General features: G+C 41.0%; 2 protein-coding genes and 2 long non-coding RNA genes across 6 annotated transcripts; 2 read left to right on the top strand and 2 right to left on the bottom strand.

The window, feature by feature from the left end:
- Positions 1-775: 775 nt before the first annotated feature.
- On the top strand, positions 776-13286 carry LOC147832061 (uncharacterized). Of its 3 annotated transcripts, none has more exons than XM_087298022.1 (4): positions 776-865; positions 3623-3935; positions 10546-10692; positions 12170-13286. In XM_087298022.1, the coding sequence occupies exons 2-4, from the start codon at positions 3909-3911 to the stop codon at positions 12347-12349; spliced, it is 354 nt and encodes a 117-aa protein (XP_087154148.1). In that variant the 5' UTR covers positions 776-865; positions 3623-3908; the 3' UTR covers positions 12350-13286. The 3 variants fall into 3 exon arrangements, 2 of the variants coding, with proteins under 2 accessions (XP_087154148.1, XP_087154149.1); XM_087298023.1 differs by having other exon boundaries at positions 2927-3935; XR_015518090.1 differs by lacking the exons at positions 776-865; positions 3623-3935 and adding an exon at positions 8809-10482 and having other exon boundaries at positions 10589-10692; positions 12170-12411; positions 12454-13286.
- On the top strand, positions 5614-7632 carry LOC147832062 (uncharacterized). Its single transcript, XR_015518105.1, has 2 exons — positions 5614-5760; positions 5961-7632. It is a non-coding gene; the product is annotated as an uncharacterized LOC147832062 (long non-coding RNA).
- On the bottom strand, positions 7690-9777 carry zgc:112001. The gene is given in 1 exon segment (NM_001017689.3): positions 7690-9777. A coding segment is annotated over 1 exon segment (843 nt). The 5' UTR covers positions 9668-9777; the 3' UTR covers positions 7690-8824.
- On the bottom strand, positions 12394-17718 carry LOC141379501 (uncharacterized). The gene is made up of 3 exons (XR_015518145.1): positions 17595-17718; positions 14695-14859; positions 12394-14161 (listed from the first exon to the last, which is right to left on the bottom strand). It is a non-coding gene; the product is annotated as an uncharacterized LOC141379501 (long non-coding RNA).
- Between the last annotated feature and the right edge of the window lie 945 nt (positions 17719-18663).

The following is an 18663-nucleotide window of genomic DNA, read 5'->3' as shown; positions in this document are numbered from 1 at the left end:
AACCACAAGAACTGTCAGGCAATAAAACAATACATTTCCTAATCTGAAAAGAAGATCAGCTTGGAAACCAGTTGTTCAACTGTCTCTAACACTCATCCTGAGCCCTCCCCTACTTCACCTTCTCCACCTGAGCAGGTCAATCACATTCCACACTGAAACGTCTCATCATGGTGTATCTCGTGGATCTAGTTTTTCCCTTTCATGTTTGGTGTCATTTTAAATGCCTGTGTGTGATTGCTGAAGTGGTCTCATTTTCACTGTAATATTTCACAAATTGACTTGTATATGTTGACCTGGGGTTTGGCTTTGATGAGGTATTTGCCAGATGTTCCACTCCAGGGCAACTCATGATCAGACAAGAGTCTTTGTGAAGTGTTTAATGTCTTGTATTTATGGCTGTTTGTTCTGAGTTGAGTATTTAGGGAAACAGTACAAGTGTGTCATTGGGATCTTGTAGTGAAGATAGCCTGCTGCAGTGTGTGAGTCTCTGAGCTTTTGGATCAGACACTTACATGCTGAAAAGGTACTTCATCCATCTCTAACTCTTGATTTTATCTTTGGGTAATTGATGTTGTGCATTTCTTAATATTGTTTAAATCTGTAACTGGCATGATACACTTTTATCTGTGTAATGAAACATTACATGCTTTCATAATTAAAGTTTTGGTTCTTTGTGGTGTCAAAGCAGTGGTTGCAATGTTACTATGAGCCACTAGGCTGCGCTAGAGGGGAGTGATAACCGGATATATCCAGGCCACCATAGAGCAAGTGAGTTGTGTTTGGTTGAGGGAACAGCATGGAGAACTGAGGGTACCAACACACTCTGGTTCTGACTTTTTGAGAACATTATTGCTGCTGCTCAAATGTGAGTATTGAATGAGTGTTTACGTTGGAGAGTATTTTCAATATTTAGTTGTGATTTTCCCCATGTTTATTACTTATGTAGACTGGACCTGTTGTCCTGGAGGTTTTTCATTGATGGTGATGGTGATATTGATGTTGATGCACGCTTTCAATGGACTACACAATGATTATTGATTGGCTTTTAAGGATCTTTATGGTCATCAATAGTTTTTCCAGAAAGTGTGGAGCATCAGCAGGTGAACTACTGTAATATTCCGAGACTTTGAATGATACAGTCAGTGACTCTTAATTCTACATTGCTCATCTTATTTCTCACAGAGTTGATGTGGATATCATTGCACTCAAGCTGAATATATTCACCTCACCATCCATATCATTTACACAGACTGGTTATTCTCAATGACTGCCTCGGTGTATGTATTGATTGTTTGTGTTTGTGTGGTCTAAACTTGTAGAAATTAAACAAAAACAAGAGAAAAAAAAACAGGCCTGTGAAGTTAAATTTCAGTATGACTGAAACTCCCTCAGTGTAACATCTTACATAGAAGATTTGTTACATCTGGACAACACGGTGTTAAGTTTTGATTAATTCTGAATCGGCCTGTGCTACCCTGATCTAGTACCCTGATCCAAATAAACTGCACAAGACTGTTTGGAGCAGTCGGCACTTCAGCTCAGAGACTATTTGATTTCTGGTTATCGCTGATTTAGCAGATTGTATGAAAATTAACTAAATTGGACTAAATTACCTAGACTTTCAGTACGAGTGAGCAGGAGGCAGCAGGACTAATTGGGTACTAGTTAACCCTACATCCTCTGACTAACTTCAGAATGTCGAGATCCTGTCCGTGATAAACAATAAACACAATAATGCTAGTCCTCATGTGATCTTGGATTGGGCAGTTGGTTGTGGAGCAGTAAAGTCCTGCAAAGACCCCAGTGACAAATGCATCATAGTACTGACATCATGGGCTAGCCTGAACACCCGCCGGAGACCTACTCAGACCTGCAGTGTCTCCTCAACAGACGCTCATTTTTCTCAAACCCTCTGACATCCAGACTGCAGCTCTGCCCTTTACATTTGACAAGAATTGGAGAACTGAGCCTGGTTTCTACCAAGGTTTGTTTTCCATTTCTACATTGGTGTTTTGATCCTGTCCACAGACACCTTCTGTTCAAGGTTTGCCTGGTTAGTGTTAGTGGATCCTTCAACAGTGACATTCATATTAAACTAAACTGAAGCATCAACGAACATCTCTTGAACTGAAACCTTATCCTTGACTTTTCGATTATTACTTCTTCTACTGCATCTGTAAAGCAGCTTTAACACAGTCTGTATTGTTTAAGGTGCTTCAGAAATAAAAGGGACTTTTCATATTTCATCAACTTTGCAACTGTTTATCTGCGTCTTTGTGTTGGTTTCATTTAATACTTTTAAAACAACAAAGCAAGAGAATGCAGCAAAACTGGATATTCTGGATTCTTCACTCAACAGTAGTGTACAGCAATCTAAAGCAGGTGTACGACACATGTGCTGCTAACTGCTTTATTAAATCATGCATCAAGTAAGGCATGAGCAAGAAAACACATTGACTTCATGACTACTGCACTTCAAACAACTACTGAGAAACATGATACTTGAAGCTGCTGGAAATATTCCTCAGAGATTTTGCTTCATATTGACATGATAGCATCACACAGTTGCTGCAGATTTGTCGGCTGCACATCCATGCCACGTTCAAAGTCTCTTAAATCCCCTTTCTTCCCCATTCTTATGCTCACTTTGAGCTTCAGCAGATCCTCTTGACCATGTCTACATGCCTAAATTCAGTGAGCTGCTGCCCTGTGATTGGCTGATTAGAAATTTGTGTTAACGAGCAGTTGGACAGGTGTACCTAATAAAGTGGCAAATGTGTGTGTGTGTGTGTGTGTGTGTATATATATATATATATATATATAGTATTTTTCTGGTATCAGTACTTTATTTTTTGGACCACTTTTACTTTCTGCTCCTTACATTTTTACATTGGGCTCATTACTTTCATTTTAATGTGTTTTACAGGCAACCTGAAACTTTTTACTTCAATCAATCTATTTTTTGTGTCATTGTGCACCTGTGCGAGGGTGCAAAGCTTTTTCAACCTCTGATCACGCACTGTATGTAGGCTGGTTTATTAGGCTTATCATGGGAAGGGTAAGAATGGCTTAAAACATGGATGAGACAGAGAGAGTCATTAACAGCATTAAGGACTTTATTCACCAAATAAAATATCCACAATCATCACACAAAAAGCAAACAAACAGTAAAATCATGTGAGCTGCATGAGTGTTGCTGTTCCAAGAAAATGAAGCAGCTTTAGCATGATGCAAAACAACGGAAGTCAAATACATTATTTTATTTTATAAAAAAAAAAAAATACTAACATTAGTTATTTATAAAGATAAAAGCCTACAGAATAATGCTGAAATCCCATGCTGAACAGTGAGTTTGTGTCCAGCTGATGACACATAAGGCACATTTGAGCGGTGTTGTGGGACAGTATTGTAGAGCCATGTTGCTTGGCTTGTTTGTTGTTGAAAATTGGCAACAGTTTTTACATCAAATGTAAATGTGAGTTATTTTGTATAGACGTGTACATGTGCATTGCAGTTACCAGTGTAAAACTAAAACAGAAAAACAAGTCCAATGTTCAAGAATGAAAGCAAGGATCAACACCATTTGATCTTCTTCTATTTATTCTGTATTGGCCCCCTACAGTGACACGCGTGGAGGAGATTGGATGACACTGGTCTACAGCCAGTCAGGACGCAGAACACAATGCAGTGTTGGAAAAGAGCATGTCAAATTACACTAAAAGTGAACCATGTTATAGCGAGGGACCACTGTACATGGGTTGGGGGTGGTAAAGTGGTGACTGGTATTGAAGAGTGGAGGGAGGTGGTAGAGTGATGATCGTTGGATGGACCTCAAAAGATGCGCTGGTCCTATCTGCACTGGAAGCTGATCCTGTGTCAGAAGATGGAGACACTGTGCTCATAAAGGGATGGACATGGTCAGCAGCAATACTCAGGTAGGCTGTGGCGTTGATGCTCAATTGGTACTAATGGACCCAAAGAAAGTCTCCCCCACACCATTACACCACCACCACCAGCCTGAACCGCTGATACAAGGCAGGATGATCCATGCTTTCATGATGTTGAGGCCAAATTGTGAGTCGAGCATCCGAATGTGTCAGCAGAAATGGAGACTCATCAGAGCAGCAACGTTTCTCCAATCTTCTCATTCTCACATTCACTATATATATATATATATATATATATATATATATATATATATATATATATATATATATATATATATACTGGGAATGTTGTATGGGGTGAATGTGAGACTTGTATAGCTGGACAATGCCTGAGCAGATGCTGAATGTCTGTGTTTATGTAGTTATTTTATACTGAACACAAATAAAGCAGTTTAATGTGGTGAAGCAGAGCCCTCTAGTGTTGGTTTTGAGCTACAATAACAATCTGACATTGCCCGTTTTGAGCGGCTTCATAAAGCCTGTGAGATAATCCAATAAACTGTCAGTCTAGAATAAAGTCCAGTATGATCGTAAGAGTGTGTTGTACGTGTTTCAGCGACAGTATCTTGTTTGTACTCCAGGTCGCAAAAGAAACAATCAGGTATGCCAGGTGAATATGTTAAAGGCATCTGTTGCAAGTAATGTGACCCAAGACAAGTGTGTCGATAAACCAGTGTCTGTGTCCGCTGTAGTTGTGCCACCATCATACTGCCCTGAGGAGGATGGGTTAGTGGTAAAAGATGCTCAGAGATTGGGTGCTCACTTGCAGAATTCTGTTGTTCTGATGCATTTATCATCCCATCTCTCTCACTTGTCTGCGATTCGGTCTGAAGCTGTGAGTACTTTAATTAGTAAATATACCAAAACATTTTGCTGACATTGCATCACAAACTACACTAATTTGCCATTATAGTGATGTAAGAGACAGCCAGCCCATTAAGCAACATCCTTATCTGATAAATGTAAAGAGAGAGATATCATGAAAACTGATGTCCAGTATTCACCTGACCATGGCCAAGCCCTACCAAAGTCTGTGGAGTTCACTGTGTATACTGGTACCTCAATCTGACTCCACCTATAGATTTTGTACCGATTATCGTAAGATCAATGCGGTAAGAATAAAATAATTGAATGCACAAGACTGGGAGATTGTGTAGACCGTGTTGGACGTACTCAGTATGTCACAAAATTGAACTTGCTGAAAAGGTACTGGCAAGGTACTGCCATAGAGATATCTGCATTTGTGACACCTGAGAAGAGAGCATTGGCTTTGATAGTACCCCTTCAGCATTTTAAGTAAAGTTTATTCAACTAATTTTGAGAGGATCTCGTGCTTATGATTGTTCACAGCTGTTCCATCTTTAGCTAATGACTGATTATCCTATCAGACGATCCTTAACTCACTATAAATAACCAGAATTTTCTCATCTCAATATCTTCTTCGAGATCTACCTGAGCTCAAACTCCCCTCTCGCCTTGCAACGGGAGGGAGTCCAGGGCTCGAGGATCTTATAAGCTCAGGGCTCTCTCCCGGGACAGCACGCCAAACTAGCTTTTACTATCAATCATCAGCTAAGTGTGAACTCTTGGAAGAGTATTTTGGTGGAAGTCCTAGCCCAATTACAGTGTACATTGACCACAACCCCTATGTGTTTCTAATGTAAATGTCAAATGTAAATCACCATCAAACCTTTAAAGCATTATCTGTTGATCAGAGCTTTAATTTCTTTAAGTTCTGACAACATTAAATATGTGACCCTGGATTTTTGGATTAATAATGTGCATTAAGCACTTTATCTGGATAACTTTAAAGGTGATTTTTCTCATTATTTAGACTTGTTTTTTGGACCCTTCGATTTCAGATTTTCAAATAGTATCTGGGCCAAATATTATCCTAACAAAGTATTTGTTCACGTATATATCTTTTTTCTGCTTTTGAGTAATGTTTCTGTTTATGTAGTAATGATCTGTGTCTGCTCTGCACCGCCTCTGTCTACCTGAAATGATTTGAAGGAAGGATCTTTGGAAACGGGGCTGATCTCTGCTGGTGCTTCTGCACAGATGATGACCGAGACTGTGACTACAGCGATATCTGCGCTAGCCGTCTCATCTCTAATGCGTCTGGTCAGCCTGCCGAGGATGATGACCCTAGAGTTGAACACAAATGAAGAAATACTGAAGAATGCTGGAAACCAGCGACTGCATATGTTTTTCCTGCTATGGAAGTGAATGGTTACAGGTTTCCAGCATTCTTCAACATGTCTTCTTCTTCAGTGTTCAACACGTGAAAGAAACTCATGCAGGTCTAAACCACTAGAGGGAGGGTAAACAGTGCACAAATGTTCATTTTTGGGTGAACGGACCCTTTAGGCTGTGGCTGGAGAGTTTGTCCTTTATATAAGATATCAGTGACTGCTGCTTTCATAAATCAAGACCTTTTTATTAAATAATTATTTTTTATTAAATAATCCAATAATAGTCCAATAATCCTCCGCTCAGTTTGATTGCATATGAAGGCCGAGACCCTCACTGTGGACCACTGTGACACAGTTAGCTGTGTTGTGGATCTTTCATGACGGATACAATTGAACTGACTGAGTTATCTGTAGACCAAACAGCCGTCAATAGTCGGCGGAGCGGTTTAGTCCTGTCTCAGGAATCAGCAAGAGCTCATCAGTATTATAATGTCCAGACTGAGCTTCTCTCATTATCATCACTGCCAGTGTTCATTTCAGCCGTCCAGAAGAGCTCGCTGCAGAACATCCTCTGTCCACACCGCTGGTATATGAGCTGTAGAGTTCATCCTGAACTGTGTGGATTGTAGATGTTTGAAGAGCTGATGTTGTCCTGCCACACACACACACACACATACACACACACACTATGAACGCTGAAGCATGACAGACATGACCCCGGGTCAGTCCGAATAACCCACCTCTGCTTCAGGCTCTGCTATCAGACACGGGTTTGGCTGAGCTGAAACTGGTGGATCTGGACCGTCTGGACTCTGATTATCTCCATCCTGTTTTCTCTAGAGCCAATTATAGCAGGTTGTAGAGGAAAACAGTGAAGATTGAGTCACCTAGAGCCAGAGCTCAGCCAGAATCATCTTCCAGACCTGTGTGGGTTTCTTTCTTCTGCTGAACACAAGTGAAGATATTCTGCTGGAGCACACAGCCACTGGCTTCTGTAGTGTTTACTGTTCCAGCTCTGAAGCCAACGGCCGCTCTTCTCCTCAGTGTGTCTTGTGTTGTGTCCATCAGAGGAAAGAAACTCATCAGTGTTGACAGCCACTGGAGTCTGAGGAAATGTGTGTGTGTGTGTGTGTGTGTGTGTGTGTGTGTACTTACTGTCCCTTTAATACATTAATGTTTATTATACATCATGTCAGCATGATGCTCTGAATGAGCCTTGTGTTTGGCACAGGAGCAGAATAAATGATTGTTCAGCTGATTCATCCCACATGGAACAATACTATAGTAATGATACAGTAGATACGCCAGTGCAAACTAGTGTTCCTTTACCATACGACCATACTATAGTAAATATTTACATCACTTAGTTCATGAGTGCTCCAGCACACTGCAGGACAGTGACCTGATCAACTGTGTTCAGTACTGTAGTGCAGTGGTTCCCAACTGTTTTTGGGCCCCCTTTCCCCCTGGAAAATATAGTAAGGCCCCTCCACATTTAATGATGTTATCGCTCATATGAGTTGCAGTGGTATGACAAAGAAAGAGTGTTTTCAAACAAACAGTGTGTTTATTCCTATATCTAGACATGTTTATGCACAGATAATAGCCTAATGTAAAGCAAAACATCAGTAGGCCGTGTGTGTTGGGTTTCACCCTGCAGTATTGGGCAGTCGTCTGCAAATGTCTGATTAATTTGGACAGCTTCATGCATTCCTTAGCAAGAACTTTCTCCCAGACCACTGTGGCTGGCTCAGGGATTTTTCTGCTTCAAGAAAATGGAATAAGCCAATGTTCAGCTATCTATACCGGTATTTCCTGCATTTGGTGTTTCCAGTATTGCTAGTGCTGTGAGCTGATATGTTTGCAGCTTGCTCAGCTGGGTCCAGTATGATTGGGTCAATACTATAAGCTGCTGAAGGAGAATCAGAGACTATTTTAGTGGAGCACCAATTACAAATGTGTCCATTTAATGGTCAGCCGGGATAAAATCAACAAAGGGAAGATGGTCGATCCTTTAATTGTCCACTGCATAACCTTTTTTTAAAATATGATGCGACACCCAACAAAGCTTGCTGAGGCCTCCTTGCAGGCCGGGACCCCCAGTTGGGAACCGCTGCTGTAGTGCTTCAGTCTTTACTACAGTAAACTGTGGGGTTTTACTGTACTGTAATATACCCAATAGCTGTAGACACTTCCGTGTTGGGTCATTTGTTTATGTGACTATAGTTGCTGTTACCATACACACTGTAGTGTTTACTGTAGTATAGTCATGTGGGAGGAATGACTGATTTCTGCTGAATGAGTGAATCTGTCAGAGATGTGGAGTAAAACACTGTCAATGAAGACACAAGATGTGTTCTGGGTCACACACACACACACACACACACACACACACACACACACACACACACACACACACATGGTGATGCTTTCATCAGTCCAGCTCTTGGTGTTGAGGTTTCCCGCCCTCAGCTCATCAATACAGCACGTTTGCATATTTGTACACAGATGCGCGTTCATGATCTGATGCTCATTAATAATTCATATTTACACGCCAGAGTCTACAGTTCATAAGACAACTATAAGACAACAGACAGGAAGACGGTCTCGCTGACGTGCGCTCGTGTCCGCGACGCTTTCGTTCGCTTGCGCACACAAACAAACACGCAGACGCGCGCGGCTCTACGCCACCGACAGGCGGCCGCGGTGCGCTCTCGGCTTGAGCGCGGCCGGGATGGGCAGTTTGTCCAGGCTGCTCGGGAACTGCTCGGGCGGCAGCTGCGCGAGGATCCGCCGCATCGCGATGAGGAAGAGCGGCGCGGGCTCGCGGCCGGTGAGGTAGTTGAGCTTGTCCTCTCCGAGCACCTTGCTCCAGCACTGGCGCTCCTTCTGCAGCGCGCTCTTCATCTTGAAGCGCATCTCCGGCATGAACATCAGCAGGTTCTCCAGGCACGACTTCTTGGCGCCGACGTTCGCCTTCGAGTCGCGCAGCTGCTGCAGCACCACGTCCAGCGGCGTCATGCCGTTGTGGTCCTCGGCCTGCGGCGACGCGCCGTTGCCTAGCAGCAGCATGACGGCGTCCGCGCGCAGCAGCTCGCAGGCCAGGTGGAGCGGGGTTTTGCCGTCCTCCAGGTGGAAGCAGCCGCCGCGGTTCATGTAGGAACGCAGGCCGGGCAGCTGATGCGCCACCTGCAGGATGTGCGCCAGGATGTCGCGCCGGTCGTAGCGCACGGCCATGGCCAGGTGTGGCGCGGAGGACGGGCAGCAGTAGAAGCTCTCTCCCGGCATCTCCAGCGCCTCGTCCGAGAAGCGGCTGAGCAGGTAATGCGCGTACGGCCGGTGGTCGTGCACGATCGCGTAGAGCAGCGCCTCGGACGGGCTGTAGGTCCTCTGCTTGGCGTCCTCCTCCCAATAGAAGGTCTCCATGGTGCGCATGTCCTCCAGCATCCACACGGGCTTCAGGTCGCGCACCGCCTGGTAGAACAGGAACGAGATGAACTTGTGCTGCTTGCGCTCGTCCTCCATCTGGCCTTCCGTCCGTCCGTCGTTCAGCGCGAGGCGAGGTGGAGGTCGCGTCGGCTGGCCGTCATCCTAGCAGCACCAGCAGCAGTCCGTCAGCGGCCGCTCTCTGCAGTGCGCGCTCAGTGCGCGTGCGCTCTCTCCGCCTGTGACGCGCGCTCCGCTCACGCGCGCCGCCGCGTCCTGTTCTGCAACTGCAGACGTGGTTTATCCACAGCTCTGCGTCTGGACACACACCACACTCGCGGAATATGTGCATTCATTTCCATTCTATTTAAAAGAAAGAAAGAAAAAAAAATATCTCCATATAGGAGAAACACACTTAGACAATGGTTCCAGCTTTTCAGCATTCTTCAAAATATAATCTCTTGAGTTTAACAAAAGAAAGTCATGAATGTTTGAAACAAGTTAAAAGGCGAGTAAATAATAAGTTTTGCTGTGTACTATGCCTTTAATGTTCCAATATTTATGCATATTAATTATTTTATACATATAAATGTGTCCAGCTATGCAAAGTTCAATGGGAATAGATCATGTCTCTTTACACGATAATGTCCAGAAGACTTGACTGTAAGTGTAATGTCAGCATAATGATAGCAGAAGAGCATAATAATGAAGGTCCGGCTGTTCTCACCCCACTGGAGAAACAAAAGTAATGAACAGTAAACCCTGTGGTGTTCTTGAACAGTACTATAGTAAAGTGTGGTATACAGTATCCCGCGTTTACAATCGTCATCTGGAGTCAGTTACAGCAGAGTGAATGTCGAGGAGTCACAGTTATGAACATGTCTTCACTGTTATTACAGTAGTGATGTGCACAGGCATTTAAAGGTATAACCCTTGTTCACAATTCATACTATTCATGTTTTATGGTCTGTTTGTAGGTCTATGCTGAGTTTTACAGGATTACTCAAACCAACCTCAAAGATACCTTCTCTTTTTCGGATGAATACGCTATCAAGTTTTATGGATCATGTGGTGGGCGATATGGAGAGATAATAAGGACCGCCCTGGACCAACTGGACAATCAAGTAATTATTTAGCATTCAATCATATCACTGATTAAAGGGGGGCATATTAAACTTTATGGAGTTTACCATGGAGTTTCTCTTTTTGTGTGCAATATTGGAATTCATGCAGGTAATTAATCTTTGAAGTTACAAAACAGTTTGTTCCCTAAAAGAAAAGTTTGTAGCACTGTTTTCACCTCTGTAAAGGATGCTACATTTTCATCTCTTAGTCTTTAGTAGAACAACCAAGACTGAGTCCGGCTGACCAGGGAGTAAAAACAGGTGCTGCAACAATAATTATAAAGCAAATTTCATTTTTAATAATTAAAACATGTTGGGAATTTCTGATCAAAATGACTCACCTGTGAATAACCATAATTAATGCCCTTCAATTGTAAAGTGGTGCCACCTGTCATCTCTCAGGGTCTGAGCATCTGGTTTAATGTGACAATAGCTGATGACTTATGGCAAGCCGTGTTAACTTTTATTCTATAGCCCGTACTAGTATTAGTACTTATTTATTAGATACTAGTACTTATTTATTAGATACTAGTTCTTATTTATTAGATACTAGTACTTGTGTATTCGATACTAGTACTTATTAAATAGATACTAGTTCTTATTTATTAGTTACTAGTACTTATGTATTAGATACTAGTACTTATTTATTAGATACTAGTACCTATTTATTAGTTACTAGTACTTATTTATTAGATACTAGTACTTATTTATTAGATACTAGTACTTATTTATTAGTTACTAGTACTTATGTATTAGATACTAGTACCTATTTATTAGATACTAGTACTTATTTATTAGATACTAGTACTTATTTATTAGTTACTAGTACTTATTTATTAGATACTAGTACTTATTAAATAGATACTAGTTCTTATTCATCAGTTACTAGTACTTATTTTAATAGTTCTTTCTTTCTGTTGTTACTCGTAATGAATTAAAAATTTTCCCATTCATTTCTATGGGATCTCTAATTGAGATATCAACTATTCAGTTTTGACTAGTATGTATTCCAGCTGTGACTAGTGCATATTTTTTATCTACTAGTAGTTAATCATTAGGTACTAGTACCTGTTACTGAGATGCTACTACCTAATTAGTAGATACTAGTACTTATGTATTAGATACTAGTCCTTACTCATTAGGTACTAGTATCTATTTAATAGATACTAGTACTTATTTATTAGATACTAGTACTTATTAAATAGCTTACTACTGTTTATTCATGTAGAGTTGATGCTTAACGGATAATCAATTCACTATTTGCTAATGCTTAATAAATGATTCATTATTATAAAAGTGTTACCTGAAAAGTTTTATAAATAGAAGGTATATACATGACTGTGTTACTGACATTACTACCTTCAGTTTCCAAATTAAGTTGCTTTGCCTTTGCTTTTTTTATCTTGCTTTTTGGAGATGTTTGTGATTTAGCAGTAAAAATAGTTTTTCATCCTCTTTTTGTTTCTTTTTACTGCAGGACACAGAGCCAGAAGATATTTGCACAAAAGAGATGGAGATGGACATCCTTAGCACTGTTGAAGATGATGTTGCCACTCTTCAGACCAACCCAAATGTAAGGTGCCTGTCTGTGGTTCTGGAAGAGCAAATCGTGCTGGAAAAGATCTTCCGACAGCTGTTGTTCTCCTCTTTGGTTTGATTAATTTCCTCATTATGAACTACCCCAAAGAACTGAAACTCATCTTTGACACTATTCAGAAAGTGTTTATTGGCCTTGATCCTCAGTGCTCAGCAAGAGTCCAGTCTTTCAAAAACAAAATGCATTTGTTTGTACACTGAAATTGTGTTACTCTTGGTGTTGTCACGAAACGTAAATTCAGTTTTGATTTTACATTTTCAAATTTTAAAAACATCCGTTTCCCACCAATTGACTGATTGACTGTTGTGTTCAAGCGCTCAACATAAATGACTGTGATTGGCTGAGAAGTTCACCATTTCACTGCTCTTCACTGATGTTCATGGAGTGCAAACACAGATACACACACACACACACACACACACACACACACACACACACACACACACACACACACACACACACACACACACACACACACACACACACAAACTGGAGTGTTTCAAAACGTCGCATAGTCGATCCATCAGCGTAACACTTGTGTCAGCTTATACACAGAGCAGTTGATCAATGTGAAATTCTTAAGTGTCCCTGTGTCTGTGGTTACACTCAGTAAACAGCAGTGAGTTTGGTGAACTGATGATCTTCACGCCCAATCAGTGTTTTCTGTTGAGCATGTGAACACAATGGCAATATAACAGTGTTTAAAACATGGTCAACAACGCTCAAATGTTAGCAGGAAATGGACGTTTTTAAAATGATAGAACTGATGGGTAACAAAATTAAAATATCGTGATAAAACTAATTACTCTTGCACTTTGAAAAAAATGTTGATAGTGCAAGCTTTTTAAATATTTCTTTTGCTTAACTCGAGCACTTAAAAGGCAATATAGGATTTGAGGATTTACCTTTTTGTTGCCTCTTTTCCTTCTCTGGACTGCAGTACATTTCATTTGGACAGAAAGCTGTTTGCAGAATTGTCAATAAATAGATTCTTTGATATTGTGTTTTATAGTGTGTTTTGTAATCTCTTAACTTCATACTTAGAGTCATACAGGTATTTGTTTGAGAAGCGCAGATATAAGATTTCCATAAAATTATGAATTAAAAGATAAAGATTAAATCAACTTAAAAAATTAAGGCAACCAGCTGCACAGCTTTGAGTTAACTGAACTTCTGTAAGTTGTGCCAACTCATTTATTACAGTTTACTCAACCCCTGTTTAATTTTAGGCAAACTCATAATGACAAGTTAGATGAACTTAGGCTTGAATGTTGTCATGACTTAAACTAGCCATTTCAGTCAACTTAAAAAAATAATTTGGCACAACTTCAACCACTGAAGTTGAGTAAACTCAAAATTTCTTTGCAGCCGGTTGCTTTAAAATTTTAAGTTTACTCAACTTTTCATTTTTTACAGTGCATGAGTGAGGAATGTTGGCGCTGATCAGATAGACAGACTTTGTTTGAGACATATAAGGTGTTCTGCAGAGTTTCTGCAGTAATATTACAGAATCATGAAAACTCTGAATATTGAGCACAATATCTGACTGTGTGGGCTGAACACCTAACACATGTTGCTTTGACTGTCAAATTTCCCAACACCAGTGACTGATGAAACAGACAGCACCATGATCTGAAGCTGAAGCATGATCTGAAGACTTACAGACTAAAGTCAAAGTGAAATCTGTCCATGTTGTGGGATAAAACACACACATATATCCACAGTGGGGGAAACCAGTCAGACCGGGGTGGAGTGTAGCACTGAGAAGTCCAGCTAAACAGACAGGAGCTTGGTTATGAAGAGACTTGAGCAGGTATTCCCCGATACAGAGGCCTGCAGGAATCTAATGTGGACGAGCACATGAACCGCCATCTGTGGGGAGTGAGAAATAGTTTAATTCTGGAGAACAGATGAAGCTGATAGAACAGAAGACACATGTTCATCTGATCAAAATAACTGAGTCCAGTTTTGGAGGCTTTATTGTACATGAAGCTGAGGTGCGCGTGCCGTAGCCAGAATGACTGCTGTCCCTCACAGATATACACAACCACAGGCCTGCCATACATATGTGTGAGCGAGGAAAGGGCCACTGATGATGAGCAGCACCAGGCAGACTCTGTGCACATTTATTGACGTTTCTACACCAAATCTTGTAAAAAAATAAACTTAAAAATATGCAGATTCATGCTGAATGATTTTGAGAGTAAAATGTAAACCATGACACAGAAAACAATTACTTTAACATTGACAATGCTGATCTAATAAGATTATGTACTAAACACTCATATAATATCTCTACCAACAGACAGAAATATGATTCTACAAACTGTATTGTGCATAAATCAGATGAACATTAGCACAGTCATATTGCACATTACAGAATGAAGATAAAACTGTTTACACACATTTACAGAAGTAAATAAACAGAATCTGCAGAAACAGGTCTGTGTCTTCAACACACAGCGCCCTCTGGTGTTTGTAGAGGACCTCCACCAGCACACAGCGCTTCCGGGAGCACTGCCCTCCTCTTCCTCTGTAATCTCCTTAATCCTGGAATGATTGTTTTCATCCTGGAGGTGGAGAGAGTTGATCATCCTCACATGATGCCAGCAGCGCTCCCATACGGAAGGCACATAGATTGGAGAACTACACACACATTTCCATCTATTTAGATGTCTAATTTTGCAGTAAATGTCTAATAATCACCGTAGAGCAATAATAATTACTAAAGGATCAGCTACCGTAGGCTCTATTCTGGAGAGTTTATGTATTGCAGAGTATTTTGACCCTCCGCTATGCTTGACTGTGTTTCTTGCTAATGCTATTGCTAATGTTTTCACCGTATGACTGTGTGTTTAATCAGGTCTGCTGTGTTTTGACTTCAGCATTTTCAAATGTAGAGGTTGTATTTATTTGACAGTATGTGTGATTTTGGGAAATGACCTATTTGGTTAAGTGTGTGTTGCTGATTGCTGTATTAGGAGTTCAGAAAACACACTTTAGTATTGCTAACACTAGTTAGAGGACTGGTCTCGTCTGCCCTCTGCTGGACACTCACATGATCATCACATGACCTCACTCATGGTTATTATTTCAGCTATTCTCCAGTGCTAAAACATGTCTGACCCATGACACTATAGTTTAGAAACGCAGACTGATTCTCTAAACTGCTTTAAACACTCCCCCTGCTTTGACACTGATCAGTGGAACTGTTTCTGGAAAACACACACATTTCTCAGAGATTACAGTGTGTGTGTTCATTCAGACGCACCAGTATTCAACACTATAGACTGAGGATGGTCACTGAAGCACAGAGTTCAGTAATAAAAGAAGTTCAGTTCAGGAACACTCCACTTTTTTTTTGGAAATAGGCTCATACAGGCCACCTAGATTTGTTTAATACATTCAGCCTATACTTGCATGTTAGAGTACAATTAGCTTAGCTTAGCATAAATCATTGAATCAGATTAGACCATTAGCATCTCGTTAAAATTCTTACTATGGCTGATGTTAGGGAGTCGCCAGCTACTGTAGATAACTGCACTACGTAATGTCACTGCAGTGCTTCAGTCATCATGCAGCAGCACAATTCCCTGTTTATTATTCCAGACTGACGCCAGTTACTACTAATATTACAGCAGTTTAATCCCTTTAGCCATAGCAACTATAGCAAATAACTTTTCTTTTCCTGTTGGTCTTAGTACATGATGCAACTATAAACTGTAAAGAGTCAAGTTTTATGTGTTAATTTTCCAAATGTTTATAGATGCTAATGGTCTAATCCGACTCAATGATTTATGCTAAGCTAAGCTAAAAGTGCTCCCACCAATCTCAGAAATGGGCTAAATGGTTTGAAAATTCAGCACTTTAACTCTAGGAGAGCTGTAAAATGAGAATATTTCCCAAAATAGTGTTGCTTTAACAGACAATTACACACGTGGAACACAGAGGGTCAAAACTCAGTGTGGTTTGGTGGTCATCAAGACAACAGAAAGACGACAATCTCTATAGTTGATTAATGAATACTCACTGATCAATGATAGCAATTGAAGTAATCAATAATATCTAAGATCCCAATTCATATTAGGTGGCCTTCTGTGTTGATAATGTACTGCAGAACACTTGTGTGCTGTTGAGTTGTGATACGGGTCAGGTTACAGTCCTGTTGGATAGGTTTAAGGGTGTAAAGGGTGGTCAACAGTGTCAATGCAATTAGAGGAATTAATTACAGATGTAATAACAGGCATGCATTTAATCAATTATAAGTACAATGTAAAACACGTGTGTACACAATTATTAGATTATAACTAATGATTAATTTCAGTCTAAACACATATTAGTTAAGGCCACCTATTATAAAGTGGGACTGTACCTGATAAATGGAAGTAATAAATTAAACTAATGTCCCTTCATTAAGCACACAAGTGTCCACACAGCAGAACTCAATGTCCAAAACCCTTTCTGACAATGTAATGCTGTGATTTGAAGAGGACGTACTGAATTATTACAGCTTCTCCAGCTATATAGTGAGACAATTTGACTATGTCTTGAAAACATGATCTGTAAAGCGTCTTGATGATCATACGGTCTTGTCATGACCCGCTGAGCAGATCTCACACGGTGAAAACTTCATCATTTCAGCTGAAAAACACAACTACAGCCTAACAGCTAAACCAGGACACACTAGCGAATATAACATCCTCCACCAGGGCTATGAAGGTTTCGGTTAAATATTAACTCGACGTCATTTATTCATGGAAATGTCATGTGTATGATCATGTTCATGATTTATAATAAAATATGAGATGCATTATTAAACACTGCATGAAGACACAAACAGTTCCTGCTGAACGCCAGCACTGAAACTGAGCGACAGAGTCTTCAGCTCATCTCTGACAGAGGCTGAAGAGCTCAGAGCTGGAAGAGTTGAGGACACACACACACGCACGCACGCACGCACGCACGCACGCACACACACACACACACACACACACACACACACACACACACACTGGTTACTTTTGATAAACTGAATTATTTTTTTTCAGTGATAGTCCATGATGCGCATAAGAACAGGTGTACACACAGCTAGTACAGCGCTGAAGGCCACAGACTCCTCTAACGGAGCACATGCGGCTCCAGCAGAAGCATTCACTCATCCTGACACAAACACAAATGGATGGGAATGTTCTCGTGAAATCATTAGTGCATAAAATCAATTGCTGAAATGAGCGTCCCCTTCGGGCCTGGATTCAACTTTCTTCAGCTTGACACTTAATAATTGAAAATAAAACAGAGAACTCACATAAACAGAGCAGAGGAGCACACAGCGTCTGCTTCAGCCTGTCAGATGAGCTGTGTGATGGAGAGCAGATCCTGAACAACCCGGGACAACTGCATCCTGCTGGAAGAGGTGCTGTGAGGGCAACAGGCGGGATGTTTCAACAGGACAATGACCCAAATCTACTAAGGACTTCATGCTCAGATACAATACAATGACAGAATGGCCATCCCAGTCCCCATACCTGAACATCATGGAAAATATATGAACTGATTTGAAAAGGGCCGTCCTCGATCAGCACCCATCAAACCTGACTGACCTGGAGAAATTCTACAATGAAGACTGGTCCAAAATGCCTTCAGCAAGACTTCAGGGACTTCTCCTGACTTTAAGAAGTGTCTAAAGGCTGTTATTTCAGCTAAACCTGGCTCTGCAACAGACTGATGTCGTTATTCTGTCAGGGTGCGATTTATGCATCTGTCTGTTATTTTTAAGACTTTAACTGCATCTGCTGATTAAATAAATGTCATGTCAGAAGTGAAATGTTGCCTTTACCCGAGGGTATAACATATATCCAGATGAGTGTGCTGATCTGAAAGGCCCGCAGGCTCTGTCTGCAATTATGAAAACTATCAGGGGTGCACAAACTTTTGCATAAGACTGTAAATGCGAGTGTGTGAGAGAGAGAAGCTGCCTTTTGCTCTGGGTGGTGATTGAAGTCGCTGGTGGGCGTTTCCCAGCTTAAGATTGCTTTGACATTGACAGCAAATGAGTTTTCTTGCCACTGAAAATAAACATTATGCAGATAAAGCAGTAATTATAACTGAAATCCATACATAACATGCTTAATTACAAAGATGAACAGGAAAACAGCGTGTTCTCTGTAATTACAGCACTGTAATCTGCTGCAAACCCGAGTCTGTGTGGATCTGGAGATGCAGCCGGCTGCTGCAGGAGCTGAGAGAGGGTCACCTGAGCTCTACTGGCGCTCCTATTGGCTGTTATTCACTAAAGTCCCTCCTCATTTGCATAAAGTTGAAGGATCCGCAACTGTGTTTGGTCTCTCGACACATCAACATCTACATTTCGACAT

The sequence above is a fragment of the Danio rerio genome, chromosome 20 (genome assembly GCF_052040795.2).
Source record: "Danio rerio strain M-AB ecotype USA chromosome 20, GRCz13ab, whole genome shotgun sequence".
Classification (NCBI taxonomy): domain Eukaryota; kingdom Metazoa; phylum Chordata; class Actinopteri; order Cypriniformes; family Danionidae; genus Danio; species Danio rerio.
This window is presented reverse-complemented; position numbering and strand designations above follow the sequence as displayed.

What these genes read in the sequence shown, in the direction of transcription:
- LOC147832061 (XM_087298022.1), top strand. Translation starts at nt 3,909, where the DNA reads ATGGACATGGTCAGCAGCAATACTCAG. An exon ending in TGGTCAGCAGCAATACTCAG is followed by an intron (nt 3,936 to 10,545) that starts GTAGGCTGTGGC and finishes GTCTGTTTGTAG; the next exon opens with GTCTATGCTGAGTTTTACAG. An exon ending in TGGACCAACTGGACAATCAA is followed by an intron (nt 10,693 to 12,169) that starts GTAATTATTTAG and finishes TTTTTACTGCAG; the next exon opens with GACACAGAGCCAGAAGATAT.